This window comes from Biomphalaria glabrata, chromosome 7 (assembly GCF_947242115.1).
Source record: "Biomphalaria glabrata chromosome 7, xgBioGlab47.1, whole genome shotgun sequence".
Classification (NCBI taxonomy): Eukaryota; Metazoa; Mollusca; class Gastropoda; family Planorbidae; genus Biomphalaria; species Biomphalaria glabrata.
In genome coordinates, this window is record NC_074717.1 from 39,991,932 (window position 1) to 40,015,248 (window position 23,317).

Here is a 23,317-nt window from a genome sequence, read left to right on the forward strand (position 1 = left end):
GTAAACAATTAGCAGGGTACGAAAATAACCTTTTGTATAACTCTTCAAAAAATAATCGTAGGCAAGTAAATAGCGAAGAGACAAATCTTTGACAATATTTTTTTTTAAATAAATGAAATAAATGTAATATCATATACATAAGTATGTCTTTGTCATGGATTAAACAATCGTTTTGGGTTACTCTCGTCGGCAGCGACGTCCAGTAATTCTCCTTTACAGTATCAATATTCACCTAGACGAATGTCTCTTGGCTGTCTACTATTGATCCCTTTAAAGTCCAGTTTTTTGTTCTTTTCACAATCAATCAATTGCTCAATCAATCAGAAATACTGATTATTGATTAGCCCCAGTCTAACAAATGAATGGGCATAAAGCTCTAGGAAATAGGTTCAAAGATTTACATCTCTAATACAAGTGATAACTAAAACTTAGTAGCAAATGAGGAAAGATAAAACTCTAAAATAAAAGTTTATAAATGTCCGTTTAAATGTTAAGGCATCTTTCGCTTTCCATTTCTTGTTTAGTGGTAATATTGAATAGAGTTCGATTTGACCAGTCAAAAGGCCTATAAAGGTAATCTCTTAAAATGAACGGCGAAAACAAAACTAGAGCCATGAATGTGGATATCTTCTACCTTTTCTGTTGAAACGCGGTTAGCTGGTGACTATTTACTGGGATTGACTCCACGTTTGTAACGGTCAAGACACGAGTTGTGATTTATTTGTGTACCGTGGTGGGATCAATTAGCCCCACTGACCAGGTGGCTGTGACACCAATTTCAGGACACAAAGAAGCGGGGTACAGTCCCAGAGGTGGGAGATTTTCCCCAGTGAGTTCTCTGGTAAGGTACTGTGGAGATGTATGTGTTTTAGGGTTAATACGGTTGAAGTTAAGGACAGCCCCTTTCAGACCTTGCAGTCTTTAGAGCAGATGATATAAAAGTCTTTTGTCTCTATGTTCGAAAGTTTAAAATCTCAGTCTTCCTAAGAATTGAACACAAGATTTATCTGTCCGGAAACCAAGCGTCTTACCACTAGGCCACCACCACCCTGAAGGACAGCTACGTAGTTCTAATGTCTTAGTGAGAACAGAGTAAGATTACAGTAAGACAGCTACGTACTTCTAATGTCTCATTGAGAACAGAGTAAGATTACAGTTTGATAAAAGAAAAACAGAAAATGCCGACCACGTCCTCCAAAACTGCTCTCTCTACCAAGAGGCCCGTATAAGACACTGGCCCCAAATCACCCCAACAGAAAGAAAACTATATGGAGAGCTCCCTGATTTGGAAACCACTGCGCAGTTCATCTCATGTATTGGTCTAGTCATATGAACACTCCAACATAACAATGAGAACGATGAAGAAGAAGAAAAATCTGACCGAGAGTTTTATTTAAAGATAGCTTTAAGCAACATCTGTAAAAACAAAAAATATTGTAAAGAAAGGTTTCTATACACACAAGATTCTAGAATGGCATGAATAGTATTATATTTCAGATTGATTTCTCTCTAAAACCATTGTCCTGTGAGGCTTTGTACAAGCACTTGGACAAAGAATGTTTTGAAACCACCATCGGCAATATTATGATGCGCGTGCGAGACTATAAATAACAACTTGATATCGTGAGCCTGTGTGAGCGAAATAAACTCACAAGAGATTTTCGTATTTTTTAAATAAACAGACAGTATGAGCACAAAGCAAAAATTATCACACACACACGCGCGCGCGCTCATACACACGCACGCACAGATCAAGGCTCGGAGAGCAGAAAGGGTTCTCATTCCTAGTTCTAACCTCAAAAGCGACATTTCTGTGTGAATAATTGAACCAAATACAATTGATTTTCGTATATAATACAGCAATGTCTGATATCTGCAACCGAAATCTCCCATCCCTTCAGATTAAGATTTACGACGGACAAACAATAGTGGTAAAAATACACATCTAGTGTGGGAGCAAGAGACCATATCAATGACATCAAGGTTATTACTTGGCGTTTGTGTATGGCTAGAAATGAAGCGAAAATATTTTACCCCACTTTGTCCCTCGTAAATGACAATACCATAGTTGATTTGACCCACTTAAATTAACTTAAATTTTGGTTTTATAAACTTGAATTTGTGTTATTTAAACAGAGCAAGCATTCTTCTAAAATTATGTATCTAATATAACATTTCCTAATTACATGCAAAAAAAGTTATTGAAGTTAAATCATAACAAGTGTAGTGAAACACAAATGAGCGAAATGAATAATTCCATTGGAACGTGGAAAATAATTACGGAGAGAAAGAGTTAAAAAAATGTTGATAGACTTCATCTTTTTTTTTTTTTTTGCAGGGTGGGGGGGAGGCCAATAAGGGGAGGGGAGGAATGGGGGGGGGGGAGATCTACGCTATCTTTTAGTGTGTAAGTCTTTCCCTTCGAATTTGTGTCAATCTTGTCATGCATGTTAATCAGTATGCAACGGTACAAAATCTAGAAAGTTTAAACTCTAGATCAGTGATTCCCAAAGTGGTCTATATAGACCCCCAGGGGTCTACGAGGACTTCCAAGGGGTCTACGGAAGTGAAAAAATAAATTGGGGGTCTATGACCTGTAAATGGGGGTCTACGAAGGCGGATCTCTTTCAAGCATGACCATTAATGAAATTGACTTGTTCACACGTGATTTTGTACCTTAGTTATTCCTTTGAATTTTAACCCTGTTAGCCGAATGGTTTTTATTTTATTTTAACAATGTAACATATTATTTTAAATACCTTAATTGTGTCAACATGAAATTAATAAGTTACATGGCCTAGTCTATAAAATGAAACGTAGATAGTAAATTTATGGTTATTAAAAATTTGGCTTCATTCTTTCTTAGTCGAACAACATTTGTTCTTTTTATGTAACAAAGTTTGAAGCTATGTCGCTATGAAACCATCTAAGCTGGAACATCGAGATAAGTCAACATGAAATAAAATAGATTCATATTTGAAATACTTTTGAAAACTTTTAAATTCAGAATTAAGCCACATTAGAAAAAATGTTGATTAAACATCACAAAAGAAAATGGGTTTGTGAGAGTCTTACAATATATTTACTTAGGCCTATATCAAACTCCAGTAAACTGCACACTATAGGCAAAGTATTGACTTTGTCAGCCATTGAAGAGGTTTTACAACCTGTTTTACACATTCCTACATCTGATATCCTTAAAAATTCCTCTAAACAACAATACAGTTCAAAGTTGGAATGGTAAAATGAGTCATGGACAATGAAAGGTTCTTGTGTTAATACGACTTATTTAAAAAAAAAAAGCTGGACTAGTTAACCTTGTCTGATTATGTAGTGTTTTTATATTTTCATTAGGAATCAAGAAATTCACAAAGAATTGCTCTTTGCCTGAAACTTTGATCCATTGCTCCTTCACACTGAAGTATGATAGTTGTCGAAAGGCTTATTTTTGACACAATTTTTTTCTGAGTTCTTGGGTGGTAAAGATCCTATAGATTTTAAAACAAAGAAATTAAGAGGGAATCGGACATAGTCTATTTCACAAACTTGTTTCATAAATTGAATGAGGTTAACTTGCAGCTACAATGTGATCACCTCCATTTGATCAATGTGTCTTGTGAGTGTTAAAGTAATGACAATGACAAGGATGAATTTTCTTATTTTCCAAATTTAAATCAGTTAAACATCATCCAATCGAGAAGTTTTAATGTTAACCCTAACTAAATTGAAGCCCAATATTGAAATTTTATTCTCAAAGCTGCCCACCAATGGGCGTTTTTTTTTTTTGTTTGGTTAATTCTTGTAATACATATTAAACTTTATTTTGCTTTATTTTAACTTGAATGTCTTTAATAAATATGTATCGCATAGAAATCAGTGAGAAAAGCACATCTGAAGTTGATGAATTTAAAAAAAAATGCAGGGGGTCTACCGAAAACTTAAAAACCTGGCAAGGGGTCTACGAGACAAAAAAGTTTGGGAACCACTGCTCTAGATCTAGTATGTCTCGCTTACTGCTCAAAGTAACAGGCATATTATTCGATCTATATTTAAGATGAAATTTCAATATTAATCCAATTCCATTTTTTTAAAACGTGTCCATGTTATTGAGTCTGCTTTTCAACACATTACAAACTGCGTTGATCTGTGCTAACAAAAGAATAATAGTTAACAGCGGGGTCTCTTACCATTGTTTGAGATTCTTTGATCCAGGTCATTCGTCGCCATAAAACAGCCACTGTCACATGACTGTACCCCATTAGCTCGCTTCATTGACACAACAGAATCGCCTCTTCTAATTGACAGTTATTGCCTGAACTAATTGATTTGATTCCCGTGTCCGCGCAGTGCGTAATGAGCAATTTAACAGTGGATGGTTTGTTTATTTAAGTTAGGACGTCCAGACAACTTTTCAACTTTTCAACCTCGTGTAACATTGCCAGCCATCCCATTGTCCACACTGGCAACATTATCTAGAGCAAATATCATTCTAGTCTATTATCAAAGAGATGCGTTATCTGGTCAAACATTTGGTCAACAATAGCACAATTTAGGATCGGATTAAATTGCTTCGACTTTTTTGTTTATATTTAGATCAAAATGAGACTGCAATTTTTTTTTTCTTTTTAAAGCAGAATTGCACCATGGTGATGGAAGGAGTGTATTCACGAGTTTACTGTTCAAAATGAATGGATTGTTTACTCTCGAAACAAAAGAAATGGATTCTCGCAAAACCATTTTTAGAACTCACGCCTATGACATAAGGTCATCGGATGTAAGCAGCTTTATGGTGTTCACTCGATAGCAGTAGGCCTATCTGTTCATGAATTTTAGCCTACGATTGCGCAAACTTTGACGGCCTGCTAGGCATTCTATAGAATGACTACAACTGCTTTAGGTAAAGTATTACATGAGGATTTAAAGTATTTTATTAGTAATATTAATTTTTCTTGGAATAATATTTCTATATGTATTTTGAAGAGGTCCTTTTCTTTTGAGTTACACACGTTCATTCGAAGAAGAAGATAAATTAGGCTTATGCCATGCGCGTATCCATGTGTCAATCTAGTCGTGCACGATAATTAGAGACTCAAACTCTGCTAAAAATCATCTGACTGATTCAGGCAACCCGTTCCATGCTCTGATGAAGAAAGGATAGAATTCATCCTTGCAGTAAAGACTTGGATTTTGAACTTCAGGCTTTTAGGACTCCCCTGACTTTTGCAACTCTAATGAGTACCTGACATAATTTGGGGAAGTAAAGGCGATTGGTCAGTGTTGGCCACATGACACTTTTGTTTGAAGTCGGCCACAAAAACCTATACTCCTAACGTCGGAGAGGGGTAGGCCTACTTTTGTTTACTTTATATGGAATAAGAAATGCTTTGTAAGCCTTTATTATTGTGTCTCTGAGTAGTTTATTAGATTGTGTCCTGTTAAAAGTGAGACTAAACAGTATTGAACACAGCAGTAGAACCCCACGATGAGCTGCTAACCATTGTGGAAAAACGTAAACTCAAAATTCTATGGCCATAGAACAAAGCCCTCGGGGCTCGCAAAGAATTTTATTCAGAGACAGTACCAAGAAAAGAAGCTAACAGAATGAGATAGGAAGACAATGTCATTGAACGAATTCTCTCCAAGGCAAAAGACAGAGAGGATTGGGGAAATATGGTTAACAGATCTCGCTGAGAACAAAAGAATTGAAGCGGCTTTAATCCAGAGGGAAAAAAGAAAGCTGCCCTGTCCGCTAGCCCTAAATCAGATACATAGCCTACACATGCACGAATTGTGGCAAAGTCTGCCGCTCTAGAATTGGCTTGATTAGCCACACCAGATTCTGCCCCGTCTCAAGACTAAACCAAAACCAGTGACTCATCTGGGCGCATCCATTGCCTTTCGAGACAAAAGGAGCCATAGAATAGAATAGAATAGAATAGAATAGAATAGAATAAATGTGTGTGTGTGTTTCCGGCAAAGTGCGAAGTGCAAGCATTCAGGGAAAGTACGAAACTATTTTCCATTTTCTACTTTGCCTAGGCATTCTATAGAATGACTACAACTGCTTTAGGCAAAGTGTTAAATGATGATTTAAAGTATTTTATTAATAATATTAATTTTTCTTGGAATAATATTTCTATTTGGCAGTAAGCTTTATAACTTAGTCTCGTTCTTTAACGTGTGGAGTATGTTTTAATGGAGGGGAAATTAAGGGGGTATCGTGTAAATATAGCCGTGATCGCTTTTTTAATGCATTTAAAAAATGTGTGACTTAAATTCGAACTCAGGGCTCAAGCCTTCTCAAGGGGACTAATTCAACTTATACAACTATATCTGTCAAGTACAATTTCTTTCCCTTGTTCGATACCAAACAAAAGTATTAAACGCTAATAGTTAATCAACTAATTGTTTAATTTGTTTAAATTGATTATTGTTTTGTCAGGAACAAGAAATAATTGTGGAAAGTTTCAACTTGATCCGAGATTGGGTGTGGGAGAAATAATGTGTTCAAACATTTCTCTAGACAGACAGACAGAGTGAGTTGATATAAGCTTTGTAAAAAACAAATTTGCTTCAAGCTAGTCTTTTATTTGAAAAGTCAATATTAAAAGATTTATATCTGAGATTTAAAAAAATATCAAAGTCAAAAAAATTACAGTAAAAAAAATGACATTTATATCTAATGGCATACAAAAAAGTAAATATTAAATTACAAAATGTGATCTTTCTATTAGATTTTAGACAGAAACAAAAAGTAGAGCTTTAACTCACTAAAAGACGAGATATCCAATTCTGTCTGAGAGATGGTGAATGAGAAACACACGATGTACCAGACCAAGAAATACATGAAGTAGAGTAGAGCAGGAGTCACGCAGTCCAAAATAAAACTTTTTATAAAGAGTAGTATTACTCAGGTATGCATTATATATATAGTAAATAAAGTTCCCATTTCAGACCTTGCGATCTTTAGTCATCTGTTTCTGTGTCCCACTGTTAACGACGGTGTCATGTGGCCAGCACAACAACCAACCGCCTTTGGTTTCCCCAACTAGTGTAAGGTACCCATTTGAGCGAGACGCTCAAAGATCCTGAAATTAAAAATCTCAGTCTTCATCAGGATTCGAACCCTGGATCCCAGGTTTGGAAGCCAAGCGCTTTAAATGAAATGATGATGGCGCTATTTCAATAAACAGATTATTTTAGATATTAAACTGTCATCTTCATATAGTTTTTCAGTATGCGTCTCTGACTCGCAATCTAATTGAGAAATTCCATTAATTTCGCGCAAGTACTGACTGTCCCAGAGATAATAGAATTAATGGATTCGTGACAGGAATACAAGCGAGGTGTAAATATTGAAACAATACCACAAAAATAATGCACTATTGATTAGCGTTAATCGAAAGACTACGTCGTTTTATTTCACTATGTCCAAGCGTGTGCTCTTCATGGGCTCTGAATAGTTGAGGGGCAGAGAATTGAAATCAACTGTTGAACACGTACCAACATGGAGGTGGGAGTTGAAAGGGGGCGTACTGGAGTTGATACAGTTTGTAGAGCACCTAGAGCTGAGAAGAATGGCACTCAGTCTGCTTCGGCTGAGAATAGACACGCAATGTTATTCCGTCAAGTAAACTCCCAGAGTATTCCACTGACTCTTTAAGTTTAAGGCTTTTATATATTTTATATATCGATGCAAAGAGGGCCCATCAAGTCATCCACGCGCTATGGTTCACCCTCGGAGAGTCTACCCTGATATAGTCCTTTTTGGTTTATCCGATTTCTAGGTTTACGCAAATCTTTTCTACATTTGATTGGATACGTTGTGATGTATTGATGACAACATGGCAAGCTAAATGAAAATTATTCTTTATATATATATATATATACATGGGCGTAGCCGGGGGGGGGGAGTTGGGTTTGAATTTAAAACCACTAAACTTAAAACCCCCTACTATGAGGGTTTGAGTTCAAAACCCCTATCAGGGGGTTTAAGTTTAAGACCCCTACCAGCGGGTTTGGAGTTTAAAACCCCCTACCAGGGGTTTTTTTTGCAGTTAAATCCCTCTCTTCTAAAAACAAAACAAAACAAAAAAAGCAAACGACTATCCCCAAATTCCAAGAGCACAGTTAAGGAAGATTTTAATTTTATAACCCCCTATTCAATATAAAAAAAAAAGCAAATTACACACTCAAAATTCTATGAGGGTTTTGAGTTTAACCCCCCCCCCCCCCCCAATCAGTATGGTTTGAAGCTAAAAAATACCTCTTCAATATAAAAAAAGCAAATTACGCACTCAAAATGAAATGAGAGTTGCCAAAAGGGGTTTTAAGTTTAAACCCCCTTTCAGCGGGGTTTGATGCTAAAAAAAATACCTCTTTAATATAAAAAAGCAAATTACACACTAAAATTATTTGAGAAAAAAATCCCCCCCCCCAGAAAAAAATCCTGGCTACGCCCATGTATATATAAATATATATATATATATATATAGGCTATATATATATATATATATATATATATATATATAGAGAGAGAGAGAGAGAGAGAGATGGGGGGGGGGGAGTGCAAATATCAGGTAGTCAATAATAGCCTAGAACAGATTATGTTTGAAAGTTTATCATTGAATGTATTTAATTTTAGAGGGGGCTCATGTCAATGGGAAAATATGAATAGGCCTAATAGAGTCACGCTTGACAGCACCAATCGGCTATCGAGCCAACGGGAACTGACCAGCCTAGAGGCTAAGCAAGTTGTGTATGTGTAAAGCCATGATCAAAATATTGGTGGTATACTTGTTGTGAGTCAGACGAAACTTCGAGAAGTTTTTGAGGAGATATTTTAGAAAACAGCTTTGCGGGTCACCTGAAAGAGATCAAGAAAGTTCCAACTAAATGTGAAAAATGAGGAAAACTAGATATCGGGGACCTTAGTCAAAAGTCGTCAGTCTCTTACTAATCTTATATGATTTCTACAAGTGATATATGTTTTATTTGGACTTCGCTCATAATTGGCGTCAGGCTAGATCTAAGTCAGTGGAGGCCCTGGCCAGGATTTTTGTGGCGGCCATTTCACTTTTCGAAAGCTTTAATAGAAATCCAATTAATAATAATATGCCTACTTATATCTAAAAGCATGGCATGTGTTAGAACATTTAATCTTATTTTCCTTCATAAAAAAATAATATGCATATTTTAGTGTTGTTGTGTTTTTATATTTTTGAGTTTATGGTGGATAAGGCCTGGGATGACGCACTGACGTAAATCTGGAGTTGCATTTATATATTACGAGTACGTTACAAGCGGACACTTCACCACGGCAGGTATTGTCGGTCAAAATGCAATAAAACATGAACTTTTTCTGACCCGTCGAAATTTAGATTTTTAAATATATTGTGGGGGCTTCTCTGGTATGGAGGTCTCAGGGCAGGACACCTGCGCCCATCTCCGAAATCCGGCCCTGTTTGGAGTATTATTTTCATTGGATTGAGCTTCAAATAATAAACTCTTGAGAAATTCTATTCGACACTGTGTTTCTTCGAGTGTATTACAATAGATGTACCTACTAACTTGCAAATGTTACGTTACTTTGAGACATAAAGTATAATTGATTGTTGAACAACACGACTCCCAAACATAAATTCGTTACAATAGCATGAGCCTTGAGAACAATTCAATCCTATACACTGATAACATGAATGTCATGATTGACATTTGATTGAACAATCATTGCTGACATTAATTGACCTTTAATGATTGTGAAACGCGCTCCTGTTTTGTAAACATTTCCTTTTGATTGGCATATTTATAGGACCTAAATCAAGAGGTAGCCAACTCATACTAACATTTTATTTTGTATCGCAGGCTTAGTAAGCAATTCCACCTCCAAAGTAGGAATGCTAAAATCCTTCTTGTATTGTGAAAATAAAATAATAAAAAATATCTAGACAAGATAGATCTAGATTCTTCTATAGTTTGAGATTTGAACTTTCCAAATATAAAGTGAGGACAAAATAGGAGGCAATATAGTCTGGAAGACGCTTACCTCAAAATGAAAAATCGCCATTTCCGAGTATAATCATAATAATGTAAAAAAAAAAGGGGGGGGGGAGGCTATCTGATCCAAAGCCAAAACCATCTATAGATCTATATCTATATGAAGTATATGTTTCGACTTCGAATCTATCGTCTATATGGTCGAAATACTTAGAGAACGTGTTTTCTCTATGAAGTGGGTCAGTTAGATTTAGAATCTAATTAAATTATATTTTAGCAGACTACAACTTACCAATCATTCAATAATTGATCCAAATAGACTATATTTGTTGGCTTGCGTTCCATTTCTAGCAGACGACTTGTGACCTGAGTAGTTTACAATTATCGATGACCAACAAGCCAACTGTTATTAATTTTTTTTTCCTGTACTTAAGTTACGGTATTGCTTCCCTTGGATTCCTTGGTCTGCTCATCAATACTGTATAACAGCCTTCTTATTGATTAACAATTTCTGTTCAGACTGAGCGACTATTCGGTTAGTTTGTTTACAGTTTGTGACTACCCAATAAACTCAAAGTTTCATCACAGATATTAATATTCAATGGGTACAATTTTGAAAAGTAAATTATTAAGGAGAATCAATCGCCATACCAGTAATTCATCTGGCTGAAACTATTGTCTCTCCAGATTGAAAGAGCCCTATATATATATGTATAAATATATATATAATAATTTCATTAATTCATCTCCTTTTTCTACAGAATAAAGAGAAAAATTGATACTACTTTAGAAGACTTATATTGCTAGGAGCTTTCTGTTTCTCTTTACCATCAACTTCTTTTCTTTAAAAAAAAAAGTACTAATTGTAGCACATTAAATCTATATTTTGAATTCAGCCGATGTGATGAAAATCCAAAATATCAAATGTTTAATCTATAGTTAGGTGTGGTTTTATTATCATTGTTATTAAACAATAATTTTGTGAAACATTTTGAATATTATAAAGCTAAAATCTCCCAAAGTGCTTCATAATGACTTTTTTTGCGTTTATTTGCACATAGTGTGGAAAATAAATAATGTTGAAATATTTATAATAATTGTAGGCGCGGTGGCTGAGTGACTCCAAAGGTATTCTTCTTATATATGTATATGTGTGTGTTGGCTTAGAGAAACACTAACTACATCCTTATTTAAGAATGATTTAAAATTTTTATTTCAAACATATAAACATACAAAATATAATATTTTTTAATAAAATAGTGTAAACCAGCAAATCATAATATAAAGTATAAAAATTATATGATTGAATTATTATAACAAAACAAAGCGTCTTCAGTGTCTTAATGTATAAATGAAACCACATTATATAATGAATAAAAAAAGAAACATCTTTCCCCAAACTGTTATAGCATGTTATGTCAGCAATAATCAATAGGTTTAGGATATACAATGGTTAATGAACAATTTTTGTTTCTTAAAAAATATTGACAAGTTTTCAACATACAGACAACTAAGTACTTTAAATTGAAATTTGTAACCACATAATACTTATTTTATTAGTTCACAAAGTCTTGATCCTTGTAAGAGTTTTTATATCACCATAAACAGCTGGATTTGTTTCTTTCTTAATCTCTCAGACAAGTTTTGAATGCGCACAAGTTTAGCATTAGAACTTCCAGCCCCAAACACTCTGTAGATTTCATACTGGTCTTTCTGCACTAAGGCAAACTCCATTTGTTTGGAGGAAATGTGAAACACTTCTTTGTCCCAACTGAGTGTAGTCTTGACCTAAATGTAAGAGAAACATTTATTTCATTCACAACAAATATGAGCATTGATGATGATAAAATAATACTTATGGTGTCCAAGAGATTTTTTAACATTAATTTTTTTTTAAATACCTTTTTAAGTTTGATTTACAATGGTATTTTTTTATTCATGTACATGAAAAATTAAAAGTTAATATGAATAAAATAAAGGAACTTAAAGCAGAAATGAATAACATAAGATAGGCATTTTAAAAAATTACTCAAATTTTACATGAAACAAACCTCTACAAAAATGCTGGAGGTTTTTTGAGGATTAGTTGTCTTCAATACAATCTCAAAATCAAATGGTAGCCCCTTTTCACCCTCAGCATTAGCCCAGATCACAGACTCTATACTGGCATTCTCTTCTTTTTGTCTCCGCAGGTAGTCAAAGACAAGGTGTTCTCCCCAAAGGCCAATGCTTTTGTCTTGATCCTGTGGATCCAGTTGAAACTGAGGCAAGCTTAATGTGTTTCCATGGGCAAGCTCTGTGTAAACAAGGTCTTCATTGCTGACATTCCAGTTTGGTATAGCTGCAATGGAAGTTCAGAGAGAAGTTTTCTTTTGATGATTAACTTTAAAGAAAAGGTAACTATTCTCCATGTATAGAAAGTCTTCTGTCATTAATACAAGTGATGTTTCTTATATAGAAAGTGATGTTAGTCTGTAAGAGAAGTGATGACACTTGTATAAGACATGTACAACAAGATAAACAGACAATGGTACAGTCAGTCAGCCTGACTGAAATTACACACAGCACTAGATGAAACAAAACATTTTTATTAAACAAAAAAAAAAAACTTCAAGAAAAAAATACTATACTGGTACTTCTAAAAATATTTTGATCTCAATAACTAGACCTGCATAATCTCGCATTTGTATACATTTTACTTTAGATGTCATTTAGTTTTTAGATGCCTGCTGCAAATATGTATCAACAAAGTGAAAGGAAATAAATCTATGTGAACTATAAGAGAACTGAAACTATCAAAGAATGTTCTTACTAAAATATGGCAGGTCTTTGCCAGAGTTTCTTCCCTCTAGACTGCTACTAGGTGAGAGCAGTGTTGCCTCTGTGTTTGAGTAGTGAATAGGGATAAAGTCTTTGGTTATGACCAAGCCTTGTGACTCCTAGGAGGAGAGAGAGTTATTTCTAAGTGTTGGTTTCATTAGTCAATGGACATGTTCATTTTGTACATTTCCTAAAAGACAACCATTCAAATAACATTAATTTGAAGGTGATCAACATATTTAGCTATTTTGTTTTAAACATACACTGCCCATTCCAGTCCTAAAATCAATGCATTTGAAATTCTCCAACATCTTGATAGTTTAATCGAAGCCTGTCTAAGCTTTCCAGATTGGGTAGCTAGCTTAATGCCACTCTTATTAATATTTACTGAAGAACTTTTTTTAAGAGATTTTTTTCTCTCTACTAGAACATGCTGTGTGAGAAGGACTCACAAGTTAAAAGAGATAAATGTTATTTATTATTATTTCTGTGGCTCATGCATATAGTGCTATCTTGATTGATAAGAGGTTCATGAATATAAGTTTTGACATGCTAACTTTTCCCAATCCTAACGTACCAGTGTGGATGTTTCATAAGGTGATGGTTCTTCCTGTGCTTTCATTCTTTTGGAAGCTGAACCATTATCCTCTCCAGACTCTTCAATCAGCTTTCTCTTACCTACAGCGACAAAAAAGGAAAATTTCTTTATGCAGCTAAATGGACAGAAGCACATTTCTTATTCTATATGCAAGGACAAATTCATACAAGTGCTCTTTCTTTTCTAGTGCTATTAGAGCATAGAATTTGTTGCCTGAATCAGCCTGGAATGACTTAGCAGAGTTTAAGTCACTGATTACCATGCATGACTTGATTGACACAAGGATACAAGTTGGGCATACATATCTGCTCTTTTCAAATAATGTCTGGTATTTATAAATGTAGAAGATAAGAAGCGTCTGTGATAAAGATCAAAACAAAAAGTGGACAAACTATGGCAGAGTTTTAAGTAGACAGCTGGACTGATGCCTGCCTGGTCATTGGTCCTGCTTTGGATTGTCATCATGATGGTTCTGAGTAAGTGTTAGTGTTAAGTTGAAAGTATTTTAGCAGTCTAGAAATTACATAATGAAGCTTACAATAAGAGAAAGGTTTTAAAAGCAAATAATCATGTGAATCATATGAATCATTCATATGGTCAAATGCTTTAATACAATTTAATATTAAACAAAAGTTTTCTGCTAAAAGTCTATGAAAAATGATAGCTGATGTCTAGCTACAAGCAAACAGTCATGTGTGATCATTTAGACTTACTAAAAAAGGGAATATCTTAAATTGTTTTAAAATATTGTCAACTTAAAATACTTGGTACTTAATATAAAAAAAAGATTTTAACTGCTATTTCAACAGATACTACAGGTTAAACAGATTTAATAAATGTCACATTATTTAAGAAAAAAATAATTAATTTAACATAAATCAAAATATTCTATCTGAAATATTGCATCTATATTTTTTTTTAACATTGCCATTATTTCTGGGGGGTTTTTTTATGTTGTTTTAAAAAAAAAAAGCATTTTAGACCTTTTAGAAAAAAAAACCCAGCAATCTTAAAACAAGTTGTACACAAGTAAATAAAGCAATGAACATCCAGCATCCAAACGCAATTATATTTATATGTTTCTGAATCAAAGCCAAGACCTGTTTTCTGTTCAGTTTACATAAAGGATCACATATAGCAGATTGGAATTCAATTGTCTTTGTATACTGAGTAAAATGTATTAACAAGCTTAGACACTTACGTGTTTCCTCAGCTAGACCAAGTTCCTTGTGCACATCACTACTGCAAGATGATAAATCCCCAGGCTCAGATATCTGCTGGGTCAAATCGCCAGTTAGCTCCAACTCTTTGTTGGATCCTGGGTTTGAATCAATACACTGCACCTGGGTGTGATTAGTGTCCTTGTGCTTACAGCAGCCATTACCTGAGTGACCTTGACTGAGCTTGAAACTTTGATGAATTTGGTCTGATTCAATGGCTCTGTTGCTTTCACTATGTGACGAGACCTGCATGTTAATTGAACATTCTAACTGGCCATCATGTCTAAGAATGGAATGTTTCTGAGTAGAGTAGTTTTCATCAGGAGTATGATCTTCCATTTGAGTGTTTTTTTCACCTGTTGGCGATTCATCTTTAGATGTTGTACAGTCAAATTTAATACTACTTGGTAGTTTATAGATATTTGTGGATTCAGAGGCTGGTAGAGGAGGTGGCCATATACCTGGAGCTATGTTTTGATCTGAAACAATAATCAGAAACAATAATCAATGATAAGTTGGCAGCTGACCACCACTTCAAAAAATGTAAACAAAATAAAATATTGTTAGATTCCTCTTTTTATATACAGTAGATGTTGGCCTGTCATTCAGCAGTGGAATGACTAAGGTTTATCTCATAGAAATGATACGAAAGTCTGGACATTAGATTTGATTGCTACAATGTTGCCCTAACAGCAGTTCCCCTCTCTCTATGCAGCTGATGTGTCCAAGGAATGTCAGGTTTGATATTAGCAGTGTCCCAGGTTCTGTCAGGGTGTGGCTCAGTATACAGGAAGCTGCCTTAGGTCATGAGTTAATGATTTTTCTTAGACTACGGAACCATTTTCCATGTTTGGGTATAGCTGCAAGGCAGCAGAGGTTTGGATTCAGAGTTTTCTTTCTCCTTATATGCATAAATAGTTGGAAGTCAAAATCATCATCTATCTCATTGTTGATTTCAAAATGACACTTCAAACTGATCAATAATAAATATAAACATTTTAATAATACTTATCCACTTTACATTATCTTTATTAAAACTTGAATCAACTTTAAAAAAAATTTAGTTGGTTGAGCAAATTTATATATAAATGTGTATATATATATACACATTAGAAACAGTTGGAGAGCCCTCACAAAGGCATACATTTGAGGCCCAAAGAAATCCCCTGCTGAAGGCATGCACATAAAATGAAAAGAAATCTTAAAGAGACCCACTGTGAAAAACAGATTAGAATATGCAGATTACAACTGAGCATGCATAGTCATGTGATTACCTTTTTTGATTGGAATTATATCAAAATGGTCAACAGCACTTTTTGGTGGCCATGACTTCAGAACTGGATTCTCATCTCCCTGTGGTACACTACCCACTGAAAAGGACTGTGCTTGATACCCTTTCAACCAAAAGTTTTGACAAAAAAATTTAAATAAATAATATGAACTGATTTTTTCCAGAGATTTTGTACAAATTAAATCTAATAAGAATTCAAATAAGTTTATTCTTCAACAGGATCTAATATAAATGAATTTCAATTCATACCATAAACCATATATGTAGGTTGTGGCTCTGGTGTCACTGCTATTGTAGGAAGTGAAACTTCCCAGACATCTTCATCTGTAGGAAGAGTACAGTCCCCAGTCACCTGCCGCTGTAAAAGCTCTTCAAAAGTTTCATCTCCTTTGTCTTCTAAGATGGCATTTACTTGCGGCAAAAAATTTCTGAAAAAATAAGTAATCGTTGATTTAATTTTTTTTAAAATCTTAACTATAATTTAATGCTTAAAATACCTTAAGTACTTTGAATGACCATTCAATGTTTAAAATATCTTAATTACTTCATGAGACCATTTAATATTTAAAATATCATTAGTACTTCATGAGACACTAATGCACAACAGAGGTGAGTGTCATTCCTCAGTTTGCTATCATGAAAGTGACATTGCGCTGCTACATTTCACCACACGGTTAAAGGTTTAATGACAACAAATACAAACCCAGACACAATCAAATTCACAAAACAGGGCTATGTGTCCTGCAATCTTAATTTCCCTAACGTAACCTCCTGAAAAAAATATTTTTTACACATTTTTTTCAAATGCTGTAAAAAAATGATATATAGGAATCTCCATTATTCTTTCCATGCAAAAATCCTCTTCTACCTAGCTGTGAGTTACTATGTGTCATATGCAATCTATTTCAAAGAGCTATTTTCATAAGCAGACAGAATATCAAAAGCAATCTTCTGAAATGCTTTCAAGACCAACTCAGGTGTTAGTTTACAACTAATAATAATAATTCAGAAAATGATGACTAGTGTTTCAAGTGACTGCACAAACTTAGTTGTGACCAGCATATCTCGTCACATCTACTGCAGACAAAGCCATTGCTGACAAGGAGTCTATTTAAGTTTTCTTTTTGTCTTCTGCCACTGTCTTCGGCAAGAGCTTTTCAAATATGTGTCCTGTGGCCTTTGTGAGGCCATCGGCTGCTAGTTTCTCTATGCCCATAATAGGCAAAATGGGGCTTGAGTTGATCTTTAAGCTCTCAAAAATAGATCACCATTGGCAGTCGGTCATCCACCATGTGTGATAAGTGCAGCTGTCGAATGGTAAATAGTGCCCCTATACTGTCCACATAGGCCTCCACCAGACCATGGTTATTTGTAAGGTTGTTTTGAGAGTGTATTCTCATTATGGAGCGAAGGCAACTTTGATGAAAGTGTTCAAGGAGCTTTAAGAGTACTTCTGAAGAGCACCCAGAGTCATAAAAAGTGTGTTGAGATCCAAATCTTTATAAACAATGGTTTTAGTTGGTAGGCAAAGAGACCTAATCAGTAAAGACCAATGGCACTGGTCATCTTGACAACAACTGGCTTCCAAAAAATACAGACAGATGGGTGTTATGGAGTGTGTGTGTGTGTGTTTCTATGATGACAGTGGGAAGAGGTTAGTGATTGGTTGTGAATGATGCAACAGGTGGCATTGTCATTTGGTCTTAGTTAGGGCAGAAGACTCCAGAACGTGAGACTGAAAGGTTGTGTTATTGTAGTGAGTTAGATTTTGTTAAAAAAATATTACATTTATTTTATTTTATAACAACTTGATTTAGTCTATATTATAAATCAAGTTATATTTAGTATTGTTCTCAAGTAAGTTATTGAAGTTATTTGAAGTTTTATTAATCAAGATATATTACGCCTACAACGGTTTAGTTGTCTACCAACAATTTGTACTACAACATGGCGACCAGTTACAACAATAGATAACTGCATTTGCATATGCATTTAAAACCTAAACTTGTGGCCATAGTAGCAGAAGATGAACACTTTTATTAATCCCTTGAAGACAATATGTAAGTTATAGCACCTTCTTCATCTTCTATTTGAATGTATTATTTCTTTATAAACTAAACAAAATATTATTTAGACTGCAAAACATAAGATTAAATATAGCTTTTTATAGCTTTTATATGCTTTCATGGCATGCTCAGAGCGCTTTTGGTCCAATCTCATTTGTGGACCAGTGGGGGGGAGGGGGTATCTAGGAGTTGGTTTTCCGTGCTACCTTTAGGCGCTCAGTAAACACAACTCTGCCCGAGTCAGGTGTCGAACCTCGAGCCCCCTTCTAGGTAGCCAAGCCAAGCCAAGTTCAAGCGCACTTAGCCTCTCGACCACGCTTCCCACCCATAGATACAAGGGACTTTAATGGCAAAATTCTCTATAGATATCTTTATATACTGACTTGAACAATTATATCTATATATATAGTTCACAAATAAAAATTTAAAAAACAACACTGGTTTGTTTTTTTTAATGAAGAAGTTAATACTTTGCTTTTGTTAAACCCAATGTGATCACCATTCTTTTTTCTTCTACATTTGTGTAGGAGTTGAGGGAGGGGAGTCAATTGTCCTTAGTCTGATAAACTGAAGAGTAGTCACTGGCTCAACCAGTACTCCATAGTAGCATCATTTTATACTGATTCTAATGGAAATGTTCATTTAGAAAAGATATGTTCCATCAATTATAATTTGGCTTTTTTTTTTGCGATCATAAACAAATTATATAAATTTTACAGAATGACTGCCAGTTCAAGTGGTATGTGCTTTGGACTGTCATTACAATAGTACAGAGTTTGAATCCTGCCATCTTACAAGAAGTTTGGACTAGAATAAAATAATCTTCAGAGCATCTGAAAGTTATAAAATAAAAACAACTTCAGCTAATTGACAGATACAAACTTTTAAAAATTAAGTCTTTTCTCAAACAGATAAACTAAGAGATAAGATGCTTTTATTAAAAATGTATATGTGATATTTACCTTAGTTCTCTGAAACATTTTTCATCCCCATCTGAGAAATATTTGGCCAATTCCTTGTTGATCTCCACAGGACTGTCAATGTACTTCTCATGGAAATAGAAGCATTTCTCAGTTACAACACATTTCTCCTTGCGGATCACAAATATATCTGGCTTACCAATCAGCTCATACTTAACTTCAAGTTGATTGACCTGATAGTGAAATTGAAAAAAAAATTGATGAAATAATAACATTTTAAAATTAATTAATATTTTGATTTGTAATTATTTTAAACATTGGCACATTTCAGACCATTACGTGCCTGTTAAGCCCTGTCAGTCTTTATTCATCTAACTTAAGAATACCAAATAAGAGACTTAAAACAAACAATATTCATAATTCAAATGGTTTAAAATTGTAATAAATCAATACAAATCTGTTGTAAATAGCACAGGATAGGTCCACATGGAAGACAAATTTAACTAAGGAGTCTTAAATCTCAGATAGTGGGATAAAAAGAAAGTTTGATTGCTTGAAACATTTATATTTGTCAATATTTATCTTACTTTCATTTTGAATTCAACTGTATTGTTTGAATGTACAATTGAATGCAGAGAAATATCCCTGAATTAAGAGACTGGTTAAGAATTAAATTTCACCAAGCAAGACACAGAACTATATGACACAGAATCACAAGACACAGAACTATATGACACAGAATCACAAGACACAGAACTATATGACACAGAATCACAAGACACAGAACTATATGACACAGAATCACAAGACACAGAACTATATGACACAGAATCACAAGACACAGAACTATATGACACAGAATCACAAGACACAGAACTATATGACACAGAATCACAAGACACAGAACTATATGACACAGAATCACAAGACACAGAACTATATGACACAGAATCACAAGACACAGAACTATATGACACAGAATCACAAGACACAGAACTATATGACACAGAATCACAAGACACAGAACTATATGACACAAAACTATATGACTTAAGTTGTTTGTTTTTTTTCAAATAGAGGCAACAGTTAAAAAAGTATTATTCAATAGGATGAAAACCATATAATAGTGTAGTCTGCTGACCTGAATGAAGCTAAGGTGTTTCAGTGTTGAAGATTTCTTGGCTTTAAACTGCTTGTATGCCTCCTGAAACCTGAAGTACATGAATCTCTGCACCAGGCCCACAATGTTATGAAGGTAGGTCTGACCTTTGTTGCATGGCTCGAGACCACAAGTGACCTCTTCAGTTTTGATGCATTCACTTAAAGGTTTTATCTCCTCAAATAAACTGATGAAAAAGTCTACCCCTTTTGGATCAATGAAACCTACAGATTTAAAAGATTTTACTAACTAAAAATGCATGTAATTTTTTTTATGCAATAAGCGATTTGAAATATATAATCTAACAGCAATTAAAATATGTACAGTTAATATCATTTAGCATTAATCATTTGCATTTGGGGAGCTACAAACAAATAATATTTTTTGCAACATAACTAACTCAAACCTATTACATTTGAATTCTGACAAAAGTAATAAATTCAACTGTACCTGCCGTTGAAGAACAATGTGGTCGCAGCAGAGTTAATTTCCCTTTATTTCCTCTAACATCAAGCTGCAGAAGATGTACTCCTGGCTTTTTGCCAAACATTTCTTCCAATTCTTTAGAGTCTGCTATCATAGGAGAATCTGAGAGGCTGACCCACTGACCTAACTTTGTTGGAAACACTGCAGCTTTAGATAGGAGCTCTTTGACTTTTGGCAAATTACTTTCTGCTTTCATGGCCTCAATGGTTTTCACTCCTAGAATAAAATGTGAAATAAAGTGTATCAAACATGGTCGTGCTTGTGATTCTATCATTATGGATGCAGTGTGAATAAAGTGATAAAGTCACTTTGTGAAAACATTCATATTAATCCTTTTATTTGCAATGAATGTCTTCACATTTCTGGTGCAACTTTTTTCAAGGATTCTTCTTCTTAGTCATTGTCCTAAGAGTTCAGTCTAAGACTCTTTGAACTTTAGGCCTATAGATGCTTACCTTCATCTGCATATCTCAACAAACGCCTGTCTGGGAAAGGAAAGTTTTGCATTTCCATTACTTATGGCTTGTATCCCGAGATGTTTGGGTTAGAAGTGAGGCCTAAGACTGAGCACTCTAAGAAATTTCCCCATGTTCCTTTGCTGTACCACATCAGCTGTGCAGTTGTCCGCCAAAAAACGAACCCTTGAGGAATGGTTTAAAGATAGCGACATGTTTGTTTGGGGCCATCCCCAACAGATTCTGTCCTTATGCACCCAAATGGGGGAAGGATAAAATAAGTAATCTCGTTTCAGATGCTTTAGTTTTTAACACACATTTTTGTCAGAAATATATGCCAACAGCTGATCTGAACTGATAAGTGTTAGTTAACCTGCATATAAGAGTTGATGTCAAATGTTTCATTTGGAAAGCTCATAATACATGACTAATTAACTACAGCACAGAAAACTATTTTGAACTAAACTAATAATAAGAAATGTGTAACTGTCACAATCTCGGTTGACATTGCCTGTTATAAATTCACCTCGAGTCAAGAAGGTGAAAAGCATGACAACCATCTGATATAGAAAGAGGAAGTAAGAATGACTTCATTCACTTCGGGAGTAGTCACTTGAAGTCAGTAGAAGCAGTACACATATTTTAGTAGTTGTTTTTTGTACTTAGAGCTGTTACCCGCTGTGGACGTTATTTATTCTCTAGAGGACTTAGTATATCTGATATCTTTGATACCCCTGTTATGCGATGTAATTATACTGGATCATATTTGTGTTTCTACCAAGAAGTTGCAGTATATCGTTATTATTGAATAAATGTCACTTTTGTCTGCTAAAGTGAATTGAAGTCAATCTGTACTATTTATGTTTGTTACGTGTTAAGTGTAGCTTCAGGATGCACGAACCCAGCATTCTTCAACATTACACACATTGATAACACATTGTTTACATTTTGGTGACCAGTCAAATGTGTAATATTAATACTCGTCAAACCAATCGTTTACAGTAACATAACTAAAATGTTATGAAATAAATTCTTTCAAGAGTCATTTAGGATCTTCATCAATATAGGAGGGTAGAGATTACAAGTTTGATAGGACATGAACTGTACAGTGATTTATTTATACAGTTTGTCTGGTGTAGAAGTTAACTGTCTTTCCATTTTTGTTTACTTAAATTAATTATATTTTTCTTGATATGCTTATTATTTATATGTCAAGAGTGGCTCAAAGTTTGGGAGCAAGTCACATTTAGAAATAATAATAATAAGGCTTGTCTTCGAGTCAGAAGATTAATGAGGAATGCAGTATTTTCCATGGCTATGCAGTCCCAGCTGTGACCCACATACTTTGCCACATCCAGTGCAAAAATAACCATTGTCTGCGGTGCTCAATTTAGATTTACTGAAACTGAAAGGTATTTACAGTTTTAAATACTGACCTGCTTCTTTAGAGGAAATTTTCCTCAAGTCTTGTCCAATTTTAGAAATTAGAAGCAAAGAATCAAATAAGACTCCATCTTCTGAGACACCACAGACTGAGACAATATGCTTTAAAAGCTGAGCATATTGTAATGTGGTTGGACTTTTTTCTACTTTTGCAAATTTTTTTATAAAATACTCCATGTGAGTATAAATATCTTTCAACTGAAATGTAAAAAAAAAAATGTTTTAGTAGCTAGCTAAGTATACAAAATAGATAAATTTTTTAATAAAAAAATGTGACTTTATGCATTATTTTTATTTTTGCATTAAAACAAAGAAACCAATGAAGATTCTGTGTGAATACACTCAGAGCAATTAATGACATTTCAATGTTGCCAATTTGTGATAATGTAATGTTTTAGTTAAGTTAAATATAGTTCTACTCATTTTTACTGTACTTTTTTTTATCCTGTCTTATAACATTAGTCTTCAAGAATAGAGCTTCCTGCCAACACACACAAATAAAAGATTCTAAATCTATTAAAAAAATATAATAATATATATGTCGACAAAACAAAAAAGTAAAATAAAAAATTGCTGTGCCAAAATAACCTTGTGGCGAGTCTTCCTGCTTTTGCACTGGGTATGCTAATAGCGAGTGAGGAAGACATGGCCAGATTTAAATAAATGCCTCAAAAGAAAATCAAGTGATTTGTTGAGATCTCCTAAAATGTATTGGCTGATTAGTTAAGTCCTTAGCGCCCACAATGAGGGGTCTCCAGTTTGATTCCTGCTGAAGACTGGTGTTTTAAAGCTTTAGACATGCACATAAGCTTTACATCATCTGCCCTGCCCACCGGATGGTAAAGTCTGAAAGCAGTACCCTT

General features: G+C 34.5%; 1 protein-coding gene across 1 annotated transcript in view; it reads right to left on the minus strand.

Moving 5' to 3' along the window:
• Window positions 1–11,182: 11,182 nt before the first annotated feature.
• LOC106079027 (uncharacterized) overlaps window positions 11,183–23,317 on the minus strand; it is a 45,886-nt gene continuing 33,751 nt past the window's right edge. Inside the window, exons 9-19 of the mRNA XM_056036044.1 lie at window positions 22,448–22,652; window positions 20,521–20,772; window positions 20,053–20,294; window positions 18,954–19,144; window positions 16,175–16,353; window positions 15,909–16,028; window positions 14,616–15,113; window positions 13,394–13,494; window positions 12,809–12,935; window positions 12,048–12,337; window positions 11,183–11,784 (exon numbers count right to left, since the gene is read on the minus strand). Coding sequence (XP_055892019.1) covers window positions 11,587–11,784; window positions 12,048–12,337; window positions 12,809–12,935; window positions 13,394–13,494; window positions 14,616–15,113; window positions 15,909–16,028; window positions 16,175–16,353; window positions 18,954–19,144; window positions 20,053–20,294; window positions 20,521–20,772; window positions 22,448–22,652 — 2,403 coding nt within the window. The 3' untranslated portion in view covers window positions 11,183–11,586. The remainder of the gene's footprint in view (window positions 11,785–12,047; window positions 12,338–12,808; window positions 12,936–13,393; window positions 13,495–14,615; window positions 15,114–15,908; window positions 16,029–16,174; window positions 16,354–18,953; window positions 19,145–20,052; window positions 20,295–20,520; window positions 20,773–22,447; window positions 22,653–23,317) is intronic.